At 49.6% G+C, this 17,495-nt stretch overlaps 1 protein-coding gene across 1 annotated transcript; it reads right to left on the minus strand.

Moving 5' to 3' along the window:
• Positions 1 to 1,525: 1,525 nt before the first annotated feature.
• TMEM119 (transmembrane protein 119) lies at positions 1,526 to 14,184 on the minus strand. The gene is made up of 2 exons (XM_054006463.1): positions 13,939 to 14,184; positions 1,526 to 3,782 (listed from the first exon to the last, which is right to left on the minus strand). The coding sequence occupies exon 2, from the start codon at positions 3,765 to 3,767 to the stop codon at positions 2,859 to 2,861; it is 909 nt and encodes a 302-aa protein (XP_053862438.1). The 5' UTR covers positions 3,768 to 3,782; positions 13,939 to 14,184; the 3' UTR covers positions 1,526 to 2,858.
• Between the last annotated feature and the right edge of the window lie 3,311 nt (positions 14,185 to 17,495).

Below are 17,495 nucleotides of genomic sequence, written 5' to 3' on the forward strand. Positions count from 1 at the left end.
TGTCTTACTGCAGTGACTAATAACCATTCGCGCTCCCCTTGCCCTCCAGCGTTACTAGCCTGCAGAGAACCAGGCTAAAAGCAAAGGAAATCAGTACTAAGGCCTCTCAGCTGTTCCCACTCAGCTCTTTCCTATGGGCAAAGCTATGCCGGCTATTTCCTGTTTTAATCCCAAGGGAGAAATACATTTAAGGCAGCTTTTTCCAGACGTGGCACTGAGACATTCTGAGGTTTAAGCAGAAGTCGCCACTAAAATTGTTTGCTACTATTTAGGACGTCTAGGAGAGCTGGACAGATAATGAATCACAAGGGATGGGTGGGGTGGCAGTTGGTAGGCAGATTGCCTGATGTGGTGTAGCCATGCATATGTGTGTATGCAATGTATGCACTAAATCTTGAGCCTTGCTCTTGGTTGGGACTGTGACACTAGTAAATCAAGTGCCAGCACTGGCCAAGGCCATCGGCATTAGCTAAGAACTGGCTCACTCATAGCTGGAAACCAAACCTGGTCACCTCTAGGTTAGTTTTGTTCAAAAGAGGTGTTCGTCTTCTGAGAAAGTATTTAGACTTTATGAAATGAGTGTAAATTGCTGTGTGCATTAATCTCACTTGTAATGTCTGTATTCCACGCTATAAGGAAATATGTTAGTTTTGATGTATAGCTTCGAAAACGTTTGCTCTGCACTTGTGAACCCAGGCTTGGGAATTGCTCCCTTTCCCCCATCAGAAAACAAAAGCTTTGTTAATTCCCGCCCCCCATCCATCCACGGAGAAGTACGTGCAGAAGGCCTTGTCTTATTAATTTGAATGCCGGAAGAGGGACACAAAAATAGTTGACATGAAGATTTTTCATCTCTATGCTGTTTGAACTCTCACAGGGCCAGAGATATTGAACTAAGGCAGAGATCCCCAGGGGTTACCTGTGGGTCCGCCTTGAAAGACATTTTGAATTGACAGGTTACCATGTCTCTGTCATCTTTAGGAACCTTAGATGATAACTCATTTGTGCGTATATGTTTGCTAGCTTTTACCTGTAAAAAAACCTCTTATTTCTTTTTCCTAGTTAGTAAACCTTTATTACAGGATTGGCTACAGGCATTGTCTTTGGTGTAAGATCTAGGGTACCAGTTGATCTGGGTAAGTGACTGGGCGCCTAGGACTGGAAGCAATCTGAATGTTTAGTGATTTTTGCAGTAAGTGACCATTTGTCGCTAAGTCCAGCGTACCTGGGTGGCATGCTGTACTGGAGAGTCTAAGGGGACTGTCTGTGACTCCCTGGTAAAACTTATGTGAACTCCTGGAGCACTTTACTGGCTTGGTGAAATCTAATTACAGAACCTGCCACCAGTTTGGGGTGCCTGCCCTGTTTTTGACATTCTGCCCTGAAGTAGGCACTCATGGTTGTGAACTACTCCAGAGAGGGCGACAGGGGCTTCTAAGCAACCCCATAAAACAAATATCCAATAACCAAACTAACAAGTCACCCTCCTCATTTTCGAGGCCACAGAAACAAAACAAAACAAATCTGCATAGAAAATTTCTTTATTAATAATGGTGGAAAAGGGAGGCAAGAAAAAAAAACAAAATTGCAAACAGGAATTTTCTTGTTTAAGAAATGAGTGGAATGTTGGCATAAAACTTAAAAGCTAACTTCTGACCATTACATTTCTCTTTCTCCCCCCTCCATTACCTAGTATCTTTAGTCAAGTTGTCATGGCTGTGTTTTTTTAATGGAAACCCTGAGTAAAATATATTTCTGTGAGTCATAGTAACATCTTTATGGAACAGTTAATCAGTGGCTATAAGAAGCTTACTCTTTTTAATCTAGAATAATTATTATACACTGCAACAAAATATGGAGGCCAAAGAAAACAACTGTAAAACTCTATCAGTTGTGGAAGTCTACGAAGAGCTGCAGGTTCCCTCTTACGGTCCTTTGAAGATTAGGATGTTTGAAAAAAATATCACAGAAGGTCATAAATATCGGTAAAGCCTTTCCGATGCCAGACGAAAAGTCTGAGGTTATGTTTGAAAACAAGATTCTTCACACCAGATGGAATGACATGGTCCAGCTGCCCATTACATGAAGCACACTCCTCTTTTCAGACTAGTCGAGAGGGCGAGGTCCGAAAATCCCATCTAGAGTCACTCACGCCACACACACAATTTCTTTTCCAGCCAAAGTCCTCCATCAAATAGTATAAAAATGAATTAGAAAAATAACATTTGCAAGAAAGCCAGCAACAGCTTATTTTACAGAGAACACAGAATTGCCTGGAAATTCTTCTGCAACTGTATGTTGACCCTAATGGATAAAGCCCTAGATTTCCCACCAAGTAGAGTTCAAATCCTTAGATGCTCACACAGTTTTTATTCAGGCAAAAACTCCCATTGATTTCCCCTAGATACCTGGGTAAGGACCCACAAGATTTGTGCCATATAAATGACTGGTCCTACCATATATAATTAAAGGCCACTATTCGAGACAGGCTTAAGCCCCAACATTTCATTCCAGATCTGTCACTCACCCTGAAAGCTAGGTCATGGATTCTGATCAAGCCCACCTCTAACCACTACATATGTACTTACTGTAAGTGAGAGCTACTAAGCAATTACACAGTAACTGAACGGTCTGTTAATGTAAAACAGTGTACTAAATCGAATATGTTTTGATATTAGAGCTGGGCACCATGGCTGGTATAACGACAAGGGTATCTATCGTGCCCACTTAATAGAAAAATACCCCGTGGCATGTTGAATCAATTTCCAAATCAATAACGTGGTCAGCTGATGAATGGTGATTGTCCATTGCTTTAGCGTTGTTCAGGAGCGAAGGTCCGTTTGTCTCGCTCTCCTGCGTTAGACACCCGGAGCACAGGCATCAGGAGCCGCTGGAACAGACACATCTTGCTTCTCACCTTCAGGGGTTTGCAGGACGGGATCGGCAGCCCCGGGGCATTCTTTGAGCTCTTCTGGTGAGGACTCATTGGCCTGCTCCACGGGCTGAACTTCCTCAATGGAGGGAGGTTCTTCTCCTTTGGCCTCCGTTTCTGCTGTGCAATTTGGAGCGGGCGTCTCTTTCGCTGGTTCAACTTTCTCCTGGGGAGCGGCCTGTTCTTTGGAAACACACTCCGCTGTTAGTTTGTCGTCCTCCACTTTGGTCCCTTCCTCCTCTTCTTTTGGGGGCTTATCCTCTATTTTGGTCCCATCGCCATTCGCCATGCAGACCTTGGCTGGGGATTTCAAGTTCTGGGCAGCAGCCAATATATCAGCTTGCAGCTGCTTGGAGGAGTCCACGGGCTCCTCCGGGTGCGTCTCAGGAGCCTTTTCAGGAACTTCACTGAAAGCTTTGGCACCCCCCGACCGGTCACTCTGGTCCACGTACTTCTTCTTCGGAAACGACGACGGGTAATAGGCAGAGGCCTTGTGTTTCTGCCGCACGATGACGGCTGCACATACAATGAAGAGCAGCACAAAAACTAAGGACCCTACCACAATGATTAGCAGCATGTACTCTTTAAAGAAGTTCACAATCCTCTCGAAGATGTTGATCGAAGTCAAGGTGCCATTGACAAAGTTCACAGCAGTAGTCCCGGCTGTAGGATTCACCCCCAAATTCACACTCGCAGAGGAGGGGATGGAGGCACCCGGATTGTCTCCACTCCCACTATTATCATCCAGGACAGTCGCATGGATGCGTGTCGATCGCGTGATGCACAGAGGTGCCATGAGCATAAGGAGCACACAGACCGTAGCTGGAGCAGCCATTTCCCAGACCGGAATCTGCCACGAACAGAAAGAAACAGGGACAAGTTAGTATCTGGCCTGAGGTGCCTGGGAGTTGTGACAATGGTCAATGGACAATAACAATGAGTTGTGGTATGGTGTGTGCTTCTGGGTAAAGGAACGAACAAAGGGTGTGACCTGGCAGGTGGCTTCACTTTTCATGCCCTTGATTTTGTGGTTTGTGTCAGTTACGTTGCTTGTGTCGCAACGCTGACTGCTTCTCAACAACCAACCATTCAGGTGTATTCATTTCCTAGGTTTATTTTAATGCTTTAATTGGGGGTGGGTAGTTTGCGGGAGGGGCGCAGTAGGTCCATCTCTCCGCTACGTTTGATGTAGCTAGAGTATGGTGGGGGTTTATTTTGGGACATGGGTCTTTAAGAGAGAGTGGTCACCAGTAAAATAAGAGGGCTTCCAAGGAGAAATTTCAGCCACCGCCCAATTTCAGAGACTTTCTATTAAAAATGTATGAAGAGAAACACAACGAAACCCTGCCCAAAAAACTCAAACCCAGAGTGAAATTTCACATGGATTAGACTCAGGCTTTTGGAGAGAAACAGGAATTTATGCTCCACTGTCAACCCACATTAAGTCGTAACCTTAACAATGGAATGGCTATCAGGTCCCTCTAGAATAAACGACAGAGAAAGGGTGGGAAACGGAGCTCTCAGGACATGATTGCGTTAAACATCAGCCAGAGCTTCAGGATACGGTGCAGACAGAGAAGCCAGAGGAAGAAGCTGCACTTTCTTGAGCTGTCTTTCTTAGCTGGACTTTGCGATCAGCCCCCGGCCCTCAGCACCTGCTGATCCTGAGTGTCATTTTCATGATCTTGCAGAACGCACATGGCTACTGTTGATATTTCAGTGCACCCCCTGCCCATGACCTCCACACCGCTAGCTACATCACAAGCTTTTTATTATTCATGTTGCATAGATGTACTGCCCGTAGGAAACCGCCAATGATAAAGAGCAAATACTGCGTATGACAGACGCCACAGCAGAGTCGTGGCAATGGGACTCCTGCCCCTCGCCAGAGCCGAGTTCAACTCCATCCAAAATCTCTTACCCAACAAGCTCCAAATCCTCTACTCCGTTTTGCCTCCTTTTTTCGTATGGACAACGACTGGGGCCAATTTTCAGGAGCGCCGCTCCGATTTGCACCTCCAAGAAAGCGGGGCTGGGCTTCAACCCTTCAGCCCATTGACCAAGCTGTCTGGAACTTCCCCAGCCCATGTTACTGCCACCCACTGACTAGCAACGACATTCAGCCAGTGGAAATGCATGACCGTCAGAAGATGCAACACCACCACCAAGCCCAAGGAATCTCGCAATGGAGACCGCCACAGCATCGTTAACTCAGCCCCGTGTGCCTGGCGTTTTCTAACCATGTGGCCCTCTGCTAGGAGGAAGCCTCCCAGCCCACCAGTAAACAGGTTGCACAGTTTAAGCAGTGGTTTGACGCAAGACCTCAAGCACATTGTATCCTGCTTCCTTGACGAGGCCCCTGTTCTGGAGGTTACGACCCCCTGGAACTTGCAGTGACCTGCCGGGCTATTTCTCAAACCCACCGTTAACGAGGGGAATGGCTGGGAGGTTGATACTATGCAGCTCTCACTAGACCCTGAGAAGCTCGGTGATTCTAGCAGCTATAAAGATATTTCTGGTGGAAACCAGACCTGGCAATAAATTACTTTAAGCGCCGTGGGGCCTGGGCGTGTCTCACAACAGAAAGTGCATTTGCAAAAGATAACACACAAGCACACCCCAGGAAACTGACAAATAATTCCCACTTGCTTATTTTTATGGGGAAGAAGCGTATGCTGCGCTCCCCCGTCGATTACAGCTCTTCCCAGCCATGCGCTGCAAACTCCTTTACCAAGCAGAAGCCAGAGGGGGAAGCCAGGAGGCCAGGCTCTTTAAATAGTAGCGTGTGTGGTGCATTTGCAGTTCGAGGGACTCTGGGGGGTCCCTGGGCCCTGAAAGGATGGGGCCCTGGGAGAGCTGTCTGTGGCCAGGCACTGGCTAGGTTGGGAGCCTGCCACACTGCGCCATGTGTGTCTGGGTGGGAGGGGCCCCAATGCACACCTGCCCATCCGTGGGTTTAGTCAGGGGCCCCTTTAACTAATCCCTCGACAGTCGGTGGCAGCAGACCATGCCCTTCCAGGTACAGCCCCTTGCTGGCAGGCCTTGAAAAGGGGTGTCTTGACCTCCAGACTGCTAGGCTAAAGTATGCTTGACTGGTTGCTCTTGCCATATAATTGGGCAGAACACGTGGCTGGTCATAACACCAGTGGATGGCACCGAAGGACTGGATTTATCACCCACCCTCGAGGTCTTAAAGTGGTCCGAAAAAAGTGGAGGAGTATCTTAATCTGGGAGCAGCAGTGCCCCCTACAGCGACCCAGCTCAATATAAAACACCCTTTTTATTGCCACATCTGCAACCCCTTAGGGATTCCCCTCTCCTCTCCCACAACACACACACACACACACCGCCATAGGACACTCTTTCTCGGGACAATTTTCAATAACAACATCCAAGAGTCACAACATGCAGTTTGCACAGCGTTGGCTGGTCACATCAATCATCGAATCAGGGGCCACAAGCAAATGCCAATGACTAATAATGTATTAATAATAAACTCCAGCGTTCACACAGCCCTGGCTGGCTGGCTCAGAAACCTTTCCATCAGGGAACACGACCACCATGTGACGTCCGCAGTTACCCAACATGGAGTAAGCTGCACATTTGGAATATTTGCAGTGCACTGCTGGAGAGCTGTTCGCTTTGGCCTGGCACAGAGCCCATAGCTCATTTAAAATCTGCAAAGGGGGCATTGTGCTCGAGCGTATTTCACTGACAGCATCAGATTCTGCTGCTCCTGCTTGTCACTGACTAGCACCTTACTCTGTGAGAAGCTCACCTGAAATCAGACAGTCAACAGGTAGCAAAAATAGGGAGGGAATTTCACAAAGGAATTCCTGAATATTTGCATATCACCAATACAAGAATTTTGCAATCTGTTCACCTATCACATTGGTTATAGCAGGGGTTCTCAAACTGGGGGTCGGGACCCCTCAAGGGGTCACGAGGTATTACATGGGGGATCACGAGCTGTCAGCCTGCACCCCAAATCCCACTTTTCCTCCAGCATTTATAATGGTGTTAAATATATAAAAACATGTTTTTAATTTATAAGGGGGGGTCATACTCAGAGGCTAACTATGTGAAAAGGGTCACTAGTACAAAAGTTTGAGACCCACGGGGTTATAGGGATACTGAACCAATAAGATCAGATCCATCTCCATAGAAACGTGTCTGATCTAGCCATTAAAGACACTTTTAAAAAAATGTTATTTATTCAATAAACCCAAATGGAGTGAAAATTAGGGTGTGTTTTTTTAAATTAATGTCTGAGACAAAATTGCATTTACTGAAACAAATTTGCTGGCAAGACTATTAAAAGGAGGCGGCATACATTATCATATTCAAAGCAGACACAGTAGCTACCGGGCAGCCCCTTTTAAAAGTTTAATGGTATTGCTTTTGCCATTCCTTTCCAAAATAAGGAAAGCACGTTGATTATTTTAGGTCCCGAGTTACTTGCCAAGTTTGATTTCCTAAAGAAAAACCAGCCCGAACTTTGATTTCATTTTTGTGATTGCAAAGAAGCATCGTAAAGTGCAACATTCCATCTGTTTTACGCTGACGTACTTGAAAAACAGATGAAAAACAGATGAAATGATTTTTTCCCCTTCGTGTTATTTATAAATGCACTGCTGGGGTGGGCGTGCTGCGCGCCAAGATCCTGGCGCAAGCAACATTAGTTTGGCTGATTAATAAATTCCTGAAACCTGAGGTTGACAATGGAAACTTTGAACAGACTGAACTACAGAAGAGCAAACGTGCAGCTCCCCTGATCCAGCCCACGCTTTGTTTACTAATTGTTAGAGCCACGTGTGTAGCTGGAACAATGGTGCAACGATCAGCAGCCTCAGGCCTGGTTAGAAACAGATTCAGACAATGATTGAACTCCCCTCGGACATGACTGCTGTGACTAGTCCCAAGACGGTACCACTCGGGGAACATCCACTGCAAGTTTCTGCTACCCTGCCCCTCATCCCTTGGCTAGAGAGACCGCGACAGCTGGAGCTCATTCAAGTTTGCAAGGCCACAAGTCAGGACAGCACTTACCCATGTGCTAAGGTTCATCCTATTCAGGAGAGTACTTAAACACCTGCTTAACTTTAACATGCACTTAAGTCCCATTGAATTAAGTTGTGCTGCACTGACTAGGGATGTTTTCCTGAATGGGGCCACTAGGCGCTAACCAGCTCACTTCACATATTCTATCATTTATTACATTTTACACAAATGGGTGTGAAAAACACATTTCAGCTGTATGGGAGAAACTGAGTCAGGAGCTTTTGGGGCTAAGCTCACATTTCTGGAAGCGTTTGCTGAATTGTTGCCTGAGCGACCTCTTTCATGCCAATGGAGAGCCAGAGCCCAGTCCAGAATAGTGCTGGGTTTGAAGTGTGGCTTTCTGTGAGTTTGGAAAGCGTGAGAAGAGCAACAAAAGAAACGGAGGACAAAACCACAGCAGTAATTTTAAGTGGAGTGTAACGTGGGTGCTGGAAGATGTGAGCTGCACATATGAGCACGGTCATCTCCAGATAATTCACTGTTGGAAGAGAGATCACAGCCAGCTCCCTCCTCTGCCAAAACTCCAGGCCCCGAGAAGAGAGGAGAAGAAACTCTCAGTTCTATCAGGGGCAGAAATGGGACTTCAGGCACCTCCTCCCAGTCTAAAATCTGTCCAGATGGCCCTTTTCAAATGGGTTGCTTTGGGGTAGCGCTGCTGCCCCAGCCAAGGCGAAGTTTTCTGCACTGCAAATGTTGTGATTTCCTATTAGATGGTTACTGAAATCTGGGGGGTGATTTAGCATGCCAGGCTTCAAACCTAGGATGGAATTAGTGGAAGCAATTCTGCCTGCAGCTCCTTGCAAGGTCACTCACACAGCTCCTGGGAGAGCTGGTTTGCTTTAATAAAAACCCAGTGGAAGCGTCACCCATTCTTTGAGTTGATCCACATTAAAGGACAGGGACAATTTACACAAAGGTTTCCCCTCCCCACACGCAATCCCTCTCCTAAGTTAGCAGGCGTTGCAGGGCTAGAAGGAAAGATTCTCATGCATTTAGGATTGCCCAGACCTCCAGAGCACTGTGGTCAGCACAACCCAGATTGGTACTTAAGAGGGACAGAGAGATGTTTGCAGGCTCCCCGCTACCAGCTCCATGAGCAAAATCTTCCCAATGACCAACACTCCAGATTAGCACCTACTGGGCAGGGAGAATGTCCCCAGACGCCCCTATAATGCTTCGGTTGCCACGATCCTCACTACGAACAGCATTTCAGACAGCCCCGGAGAAACAAACCGCCAGCAGGACCACTTACATATATTACATCTATTGATCCAGTGGAGGACAAGAGGGTAATGTTTGCCAGGTGCCTCTGAGAGCAGTGACTTTTGCTGTCTTGACCCTGTGTGCCTTGACCAGAGGCATTACAGGAAGATCTGGCATGTTCAGCAAACAAAGGCTGCCAGTGCCCCACACTCTTCATCAGGAATGATGTAAAATAAGATGCAAGATGCACTTAAGTTTTTCCATTTGTCTAGAGGAAATGAGGCTGTGCCCAGCAGAGAAGGACATTACACACGACCTTGGGCAGTTCTTTAATCATAGAATATCAGGGTTGGAAGGGACCTCAGGAGGTCATCTAGTCCAACCCCCTGCTCAAAGCAGGACCAAGCCCCAGATAGATTTTTGCCCCAGATCCCTAAGTGGCCCCCTCAAGGATTGAACTCACAACCCTGGGTTTAGCAGGCCAATGCTCAAACCACTGAGCTCAAGTTATGTTTCCCTGTGGGCACAGGGGTTATATTAGAGCAATAACAAAGACCGTTTCCCAGCTTCGTTGCTGACTTGCTGCCCTGTAGAATCTCTGCATTACATCAGTAGAAGTGGTGCAACAGGGACGGGATGGCGTAGGGTATTGGTAACAGGGCACAGATAGTAACCAAATGCCGCCGCATCTGCCGGCCCTTGGACCAGCCTGTGTGAAGTGGAGTTGTGGGTCTCGGTTCCGTGACCAGAGTGACGAGTACAAACGGCCTTTTCGTTGGTAAATCAGTGCAGGAGGCAAAAACCACCACCACAAGCTGCTGGAGCCTTGTCTGCACCACACCGATCCCTGGCTAATAGTGCGGGAGCTGTTCTGGGAGCACCATTCCGTTCTCCCAGTCACCTGCCGCTGTTGAGAGCTTAGCCCCTTCATGCTAGAGACGAGGTTAGCCTGGGGAGTTTCCTGCCCTGCCAGCAAACCCGGATTTCCCTGCAATCACCAAGACAGATATTTGGGCTCGCTAGGTGATGTGCAGTGGTGCTTAGTGAGCAGGGTTACATGTGCATTACCCTGCAGGAGGCAGGAACAGCTCTCGAGGTGCGTGGGGTGTGACCTCAGATCTCCATGTTGTTCTGCCAAGGCTGTTTCATGGCCTGACTCTGCTGCAGGTCATCGCAACCAACAGCATTTCCCCTTTTGCCCACTCCCGAATTGCATGGGGGTCACTGCACCCTGCCAGTTCATATGGGAGGATCTGGGATGGCAGGACCAGTGTAATGCCCCCTCACCTCTCAGGCAACCAGCTTTAACCCTCGACAGGAAAGACACTCCGGCTGCGGTGAGCAGCTTCTTGCTCTCCAACCAGCATGGGCCGCAAGCCACCGAGGGATGATCAGTGACACGGATAGACCAGAATGGACACCTGCAGCTTCCCTCAGGCAAACCACACAGGGAAGGGGTATTTCTCCCAGACAGGGAGCACACTCCACCCCGATCTCACCTCTCTCCTAGTCAGGAGGGAATTCTGAGACCATCCAGATCCCAGATAGCTAAATGCTCACCTGTATTGGCCCAAGGACGGGCACATACAGTTCCTCAAGCCCTAGGAGTATCTAGACCAACTCAGCTGGGGTTTCCCCTCCATTGTTACTGCTCCTGTGTTATCCTCCCCCATTCTCTTTGAAGGGATGGATTTAACCTGGGATCAGTGTAATCTAGACAGAGCTATGCAGACACTCCAACCCACACCTCCACTCTGCTGTGTTGTCACTCCCCCCACCACCCAGATCTGCAGAGCTCTCATGTGGACAGGCAGGGTGCAAACTAGCATCCTCATGGCTGAGTCAGCCCTCAGCCAACACCTCGCCCAGGTCTCGCCACTGACCCGCTCCTAAAGGAGAAGCGATCACATGGCTGAACTCACCTGCATTGATCACTAGCCGGCTCAGTGAAAGAGCTCAGAGGAGGGATGGCCCTGGGGTTAGGCTGCTGGCCTGAGGCTCAGGAGATGAGGGTTCATTTCCCAGCTCTCTTGTGCTATCTTAGGGCACTCCCTGCCTCAGTTTCCCCATCTGTAAAATGAAGCTAGTGTCCTCCCTCACAGGGGTGTTATGAGAATAAAGATCTTGAGGTGCCAGAGAAGTAGCTAAAGAACCCACAGCCTTGCTCTGGGTTAGTTTTGCGGCTGCCATTAGCGGTTCTGTTTTTCCCTCTCTGCATGCGAAGAGCTACAAAGAGCAGTTGCCTGGCCACCCTGGAGCATGTCCACGTTCCGTAGCTGGGCAGCAGCAGACTTCCTGCCTTCCTTGCCCCAGCAGTCAGTCTGCAGGGAGCCCCCAGGACCCAGCTGCACTCCATTCCCAGGGTGCCCAGCCCCAGTTTCAATACCCCCCACCCCACCCTACAGCCTTCGGGGTTTTTTTAAAAAAAGCTGATTTTAAACAAAAGAAAACAACAGACGCTTCTCTTTAAAAAAAACACCACAGTAACTCTCCCCTCTCCCCGAAATCCAGTTCCCCTTCAAACACAGAAAAAAGGACCAGCGTCTCTCCTCGCCCATCTTTGCAAAGAGGCTTTGCAGCTAGCACGGAGGAAAGGAGCACGTGCTGCTGTGGTCACCCAGGTGCGTGCTGGAGACCAGCTCAAGCTGCAAACTTTTAATCCAGATCGGGTGACCAGAGAGCAAATGTGAAAAATCGGGATGGGGTGGGGGGGAAACAGGAGCCTAGATAAGAAAAAGACCCAAAAATCGGGACATCTGGTCACCCGAAATCCAGATCCCAACTTCTCCAAAGCCAGCCAGGGAGCCAGGGTTTTGTTTTGAAGGCAGAGTCATGGCAACCAGCTGCTCTAAGGGGCGCTAGGGTCCTTCTTACCTGCTATTTCTGGCCTTTTTTTTTTTTTTTTTTTTTTTTAATCAAATGTGTTTATTTTGTGAACACTTGTTGGTTTTGTGACTCCCATGTGGTCGCCTCATCCCCCAGCCCCTTCTCCTGGTCCCTGGCGCTGCGCTGCGCCCCTCAACTACATAGCAAAAAAAGCCACAAGCCTGGACCAACAGGAGAAACGAGGAGGCTAATAACTATTCCCACTTAGCCTTCGTTCACACAGCTTTATAAAGCACTGAGCAACGCGGAATTAAAGAACTCGACGTGGGCCCAGATCAACATGATGAAACCACCCACACCCTAAATTCAGAGGGAGCTTCACACCCGGAGCTAAACTTTATGGCTTGCCCCACTTCCGCAAAGATAAGGGATATTATACTCCACGACCCACAGGCCAACATCCTGCAGTCGTTATTCAGGTAAAACCCCTCTGACTTCACCAGGAGTCTGCACAGCATGGGCGCCACATTTGTCTCACAGCCAGTTTTGCTGCAGCCGACCAGTAGCCCTGAATGGCTTCAATACCACTTCGATTCCATTGTCAGCTCCGTTTGGAGTGAAGTTTTCCTCCCCCCTGTGTTATTTAGTTCAGTGCTGGCCTTCCCTCCAAAGGGGGCATTGGTATAGCAGCGAGAAGGCTGCGCAGCGGCAGACCGTGAGTTTACTGGACATCCTGGCGGCAACGAAATTAAGAAGCCATCTAGTAGCCCTGAGCTATGAAGGGAGCAGTGGCAGGTTTCAGCCACTGACGCTTAAAGCAAAGAGAAGGCCGAGCCCCACGTCTCTTCCCCCCGCCTTTAAAATGGCATCCGACTCTGTTCAATGGTTCGCAACGTGCAGCTTGGGCAAAAAGAGAACAGGGGGAAGCTGCAAATTTTTACTCTCTTCCCCTGCCCCCCAAAAACCTGCCTGCACCCAAACTGCTCCCTGTTAGGGGATCGTCCTTCCCAGCCGTTGCACCCCTCAGCACATGCTGCTTGGGCCATGTTCCTTTGACCACAAGAAAGAACGGAGACATGGCCCGCTGAGCGCCCACTGCCTGGGCAGCCCATTTCTCAACCACATTGCCCAGCCAAGTGCCAGAGTGCATTCCCTCCCCTAGCCCTCCTGTGCAAATCCCCAGCACGCTGCCCCCAAACTCCTGTCCAGTCACACCCTATATATCCCCGAGTCCCATCATCTCCACTTTCAAACTCCTCCCCAGTACTGTAATGTGCCCCCCCAAAAATTTCCCCCGGAAGCCCCAGCACACTCCTCTCCCCCCAAACGCCTGATTCGATCCACAGCAGGGATTTTTAATTGTAAAGCAAAGGAAGCAAATCTAACGCAGTTTTCCTCTGCTTGGCAACCCCCAGCCCACTGAGTTCTGCTCCCTTGATGCAAATGCGTATCAGGCCTCTCCCACGCGCACCCTGCTTTGCCCAGGCAAGCGCAGTCTGCTCGCTTCAGTGGCGCTTGAGAACTTCTTGCAAGGGTCCAGAGCTAAGCATCTGGCTCCCTTTGTCTCTCACTGGTCTTCTGCAGGCAACTCCAAGGTGAAATCTTTGCACCACGTATTCCAAACAGACCTCCGCCAGCCGGCCTGTCTAGCTGAGCACAGTCAGCTTGGTTCACAAATGAGCATGAACTCCTAACATCAACACACTGGGGAAAATATACACACATCTCTATGGCAAAGAAACAAACACTCAAACCAGTCCAGGACCGTGCTGCAGCGAAAGCTGCAGTGAGGAGTTTGAAAAAGGAAAGGAGACGGTTGCTGGGGAGGGGGGGGATCCGATGCAATTGTGTTTGTAGATTAAATATTGTAAAGCGAAGTGAAGGGTCTGAAAGATGGGGGAGTTGCATGTACTCACCAGCTGCAGGTTAGACAGAGGCTAACGTCTCCCAGCACCCTCCTGCCGGGGGGGTCTGTCTGCAGGGCTTGAAAGAATGTAAAAGCAAAGGGGGAAAGTTTGCTTGTCCTGCACTCCTTGCCCAGTTTCTTCTGGCTCCTTGGAACGGTGTCTATCTGAGCCCAGCCTGGAGCCCTCCTCCTCTGCAGCCTTGAGCTCACTGGCTAGGATCGCTGTGGAGCAGCTTGTTTTCATTAAGGCTGGTTTCATGTGGGGACAAGGGAGGGAGAGAAGAGGGGGCAGGGAGACCCTCAGTGTCTCCCCCGCCTGCTGGCAGCTCCCTCCAAGCTTGGGAAGCCCTGAGCTTTCACTCCCACATCGGCAAAGGGGGGGTGGGTGGGGGGCAGGCAGAGGCAGGGAGCTTGTTCTTTACTGGAGATCTGGCAAAGGCGAAGCCCGAGCCCCATCAAAGCTGCAGCCCCAGACAAAAGCAATCTGGGGAGAGTTTTGTCTTTCATTCCTTCCAGCAAATCTCTCTCGCCCGTAGTGCCCCTTCATTAACCACCACGATAGAACAGGAATCGAACGCCCTTTCACAGCCCCACTATTGAACTGCTCTAGGAGCCTCCAGGGGTGACGATGGGGGCTGGGGGGTCTAACAAAGGCTTTATTACTTACTAGGATGGAAAGCGGGGTGGGGCGGGGGACGAATAAAACCCTGGCTTGGCACTCCTGGCCATCCCTCACAGCTGCTCTTCACCTTGTCCACGTGGGCTAATTGGCCAGGATACAAGCAGCGGAAGGCTATGGATTTTCTGACCTACTCCTAAGAAAGCCAAGTGCATCCGGAGAGCTGCCCATGGGTCCCCTAGCTGCCAGGACAGCTCGGTGGCCAGGAACGTGCCCACCATGTGGTCCCTTGCAGCTGGACATTTCTGAGCCCCCACTATCAGGACAGGGCTCCCCATACAGAGGGGAACCCCCTCCCAAGATAGTGCTGAGGGCAGGTCACCTCCAGCATGCAGGAGAGCTATTGTAACCCACAAATGCTCTAGCCCCCATCCTACCTCCGCTCCTCCCAGGCCTGGCCTAGAGGAGCGGAGCCCACGTCTGCCAGGGCACCTGGGGTCAGAGAAAGGAGGGCAGCATGCTGGGGACATGCCCCCCCTCTGCCCTCTTATCCACCCTCTTGGTTCCCCTGCATAGATTCATAGATTCATAGATTCTAGGACTGGAAGGGACCTCGAGAGGTCATCGAGTCCAGTCCCCTGCCCGCATGGCAGGACCAAATACTGCCTAGCAATGCAAAGCAATGGATTTAAAAACCAGGTGCAGCATTACTGTCTATCTCCCCAGCCCCCGAAGCACATGTGGCTCCGCACAGTAGAAGCGCCTCTGGGACCGGTCACCTCTGCAGGCCAACACTCTGCAATCCAGGGCAGGACGGCTGCCACCTGCTCCTTGTGATGCACGTTCACTCCATCCCTGGGGCTGCCCAGCAAGCTACCAGTGCAGCCCTCAACTGGGCAAAATCTGGGCCTGGCCAGCCTGCTCAGAGCCTCAGCCACCTCCAGGCATCCATACTTCTAGAGCGTTGCCTGGGAGCAGCAGATTCTTTACATCCCCTCCACTCTTCCTCCCTCCAGGGGACTCCTTCCACACACACCCCACTCCTCTCCCAGATGCTTCCCACCATCCTCCCGCACCAGCCATTGGCTCTGCGAGCAGCTGCTCTGCTCCCCACTCCCTAGGGGTGGCTCTGGCCTCCTCTGGGGCCCTCTGCAAGGCCTCCAGAAAGGCCCAAGTGCACCCTCAAGCTCTTGCTGAAATCAACAGAAGTTTGCCAACAGGAGGCCCTTCAGGATTCGGCCCCCGCGAAGCCCCTCTCAGGAGCTGGTCCCTTGCTAATTAAACCACAGCTTAACAGAGACCGAATGGAGGTCAGACATCTGGCTTGAGAACTGAGGCTGGATTTGATCCAAAATTCCAGAAACAAAAGGTCAGCCTTTGACCTGCTAACCCTGGGGCTGCTTCCATCAGTCCGTTTCCCTTGCTTTTGGTTTCCCCATGGCTGTTGGACTGGCCAATCACTTGCAGAAAAGTTTAGCATCGAGCCACTGACAGAGTTCAGCAAAGTGCATCCCCAGTTAGCTCGATGATGTCCTGCGGGCCACCCAGCGCTGGTCTGGCTGCTCCCAATGGAGACAGAGCCGTACAGAACATGGGGGAAGGGGAATCGCTCTCCAGAGCCAGCCTTGCATTCAGAACCAGTGATTTGCAGGGGGCACAAAGGAGCAATAAAGAGTTAAAAAGTGACCTACCTGGTCTTAACCCAAGGCAGGGCCAGGGGTGCGCCGTTAAACTCATGAAGGGGAGGGGTGTCTGGATTTCTTATGGAAGCATTGCCAGAAAAGTCACTCTTGTAGGACACAGTTTAACAGGCACTGAACTCCTTGTCTCCAAGAGGCCATTTCCCAAAAGCTTGAGCCAGAAAGCGCCCTGCACTAAGGAGGATGCATTTCTCTCCCCACTGGCAAAACTGGCCTAGATTAGGGCCCATGTGATGCTCTCTTTTTATACGGACCAAGGATATTTTCCCCACAGCCCATCTGTGGCATCCTTCTCAGCTAAGCTCATCCAAGCTGGGTGTTTCCCGTATTCATTGCTGGGATCAGTGGGCTAAAAATCCACGTGGTTCTGCCCCACGCGCATGCTGGTGTTGTGCACGTGAAACTGACGTGCTTGCACGTTTTGCAGACTCAACAAAAGCAGCCCTGGATTTGTTAGAAATTGGCGTGTCCTCACTCCTGTTCTGGAGTTTATCTGGGCAGATCGCCTATTAGCTTTGAACAGGCTGCTGTGTCATGGAGGCACATAGAGGCCTTCAGGCTCAGGTCACAGAGCCCTGAATAGAAAAGCCAGAATAGTAATAAACCCTGGGGTGTTTACATACTAGGCACAACCTGAGCAAAGTTTCAGCTATAATAGAAGAGACAATTATAGCGCAAGGCTAAGAAGTTGCCCGGGTTGCTTTGGGCTTTAACAATGGGTGATTGCAGGTTCCTAAGAACTCTACACTTTTTCCCAAACAAGACTATAACATTACAATGAACGACATACTTTTTCGTTGTCCCATGCAATGAGCGAAATTGTTTGGGACACATGTTAACTGTCCTTGGATGAGTTCATCGACTTGGTATTTATTTCTGAGCTTTTTCCCAGCATTTTTTAAATAACCCCCTAAAAAGCTTGTGATAAACACACTTTCTTCATTTCATTTCCCCTTTTCTTTTCCCAAAGGAATGGAGCGAACATGCCTCCTGGAGGGGATCTAGGTTGTGAGAAGATTGCACCCAGGACATTTATTGCACTGCTAGGATGGAAATATGAGCCCTGTAATCCTTGACCCTCCCTGCTGGAATTTTTACAGTACTATACTTGGGTCCCAGGGCAATTCAAAGGAAAGCCGTTGGGTTTCAGATTTCACCCATGTTGCCAAACTGAATCAAATTCATTTCTTTCAGAAATAATTAGTCAGTCTTATATGTTGTCCAATTATTGCGTCCAGCAGCATAATT

The sequence above is a fragment of the Malaclemys terrapin genome, chromosome 16, assembly GCF_027887155.1.
Source record: "Malaclemys terrapin pileata isolate rMalTer1 chromosome 16, rMalTer1.hap1, whole genome shotgun sequence".
Classification (NCBI taxonomy): domain Eukaryota; kingdom Metazoa; phylum Chordata; order Testudines; family Emydidae; genus Malaclemys; species Malaclemys terrapin.

What these genes read in the sequence shown, in the direction of transcription:
- TMEM119 (XM_054006463.1), bottom strand. Translation starts at nt 3,767, where the DNA reads ATGGCTGCTCCAGCTACGGTCTGTGTGCTCCTTATGCTCATGGCACCT.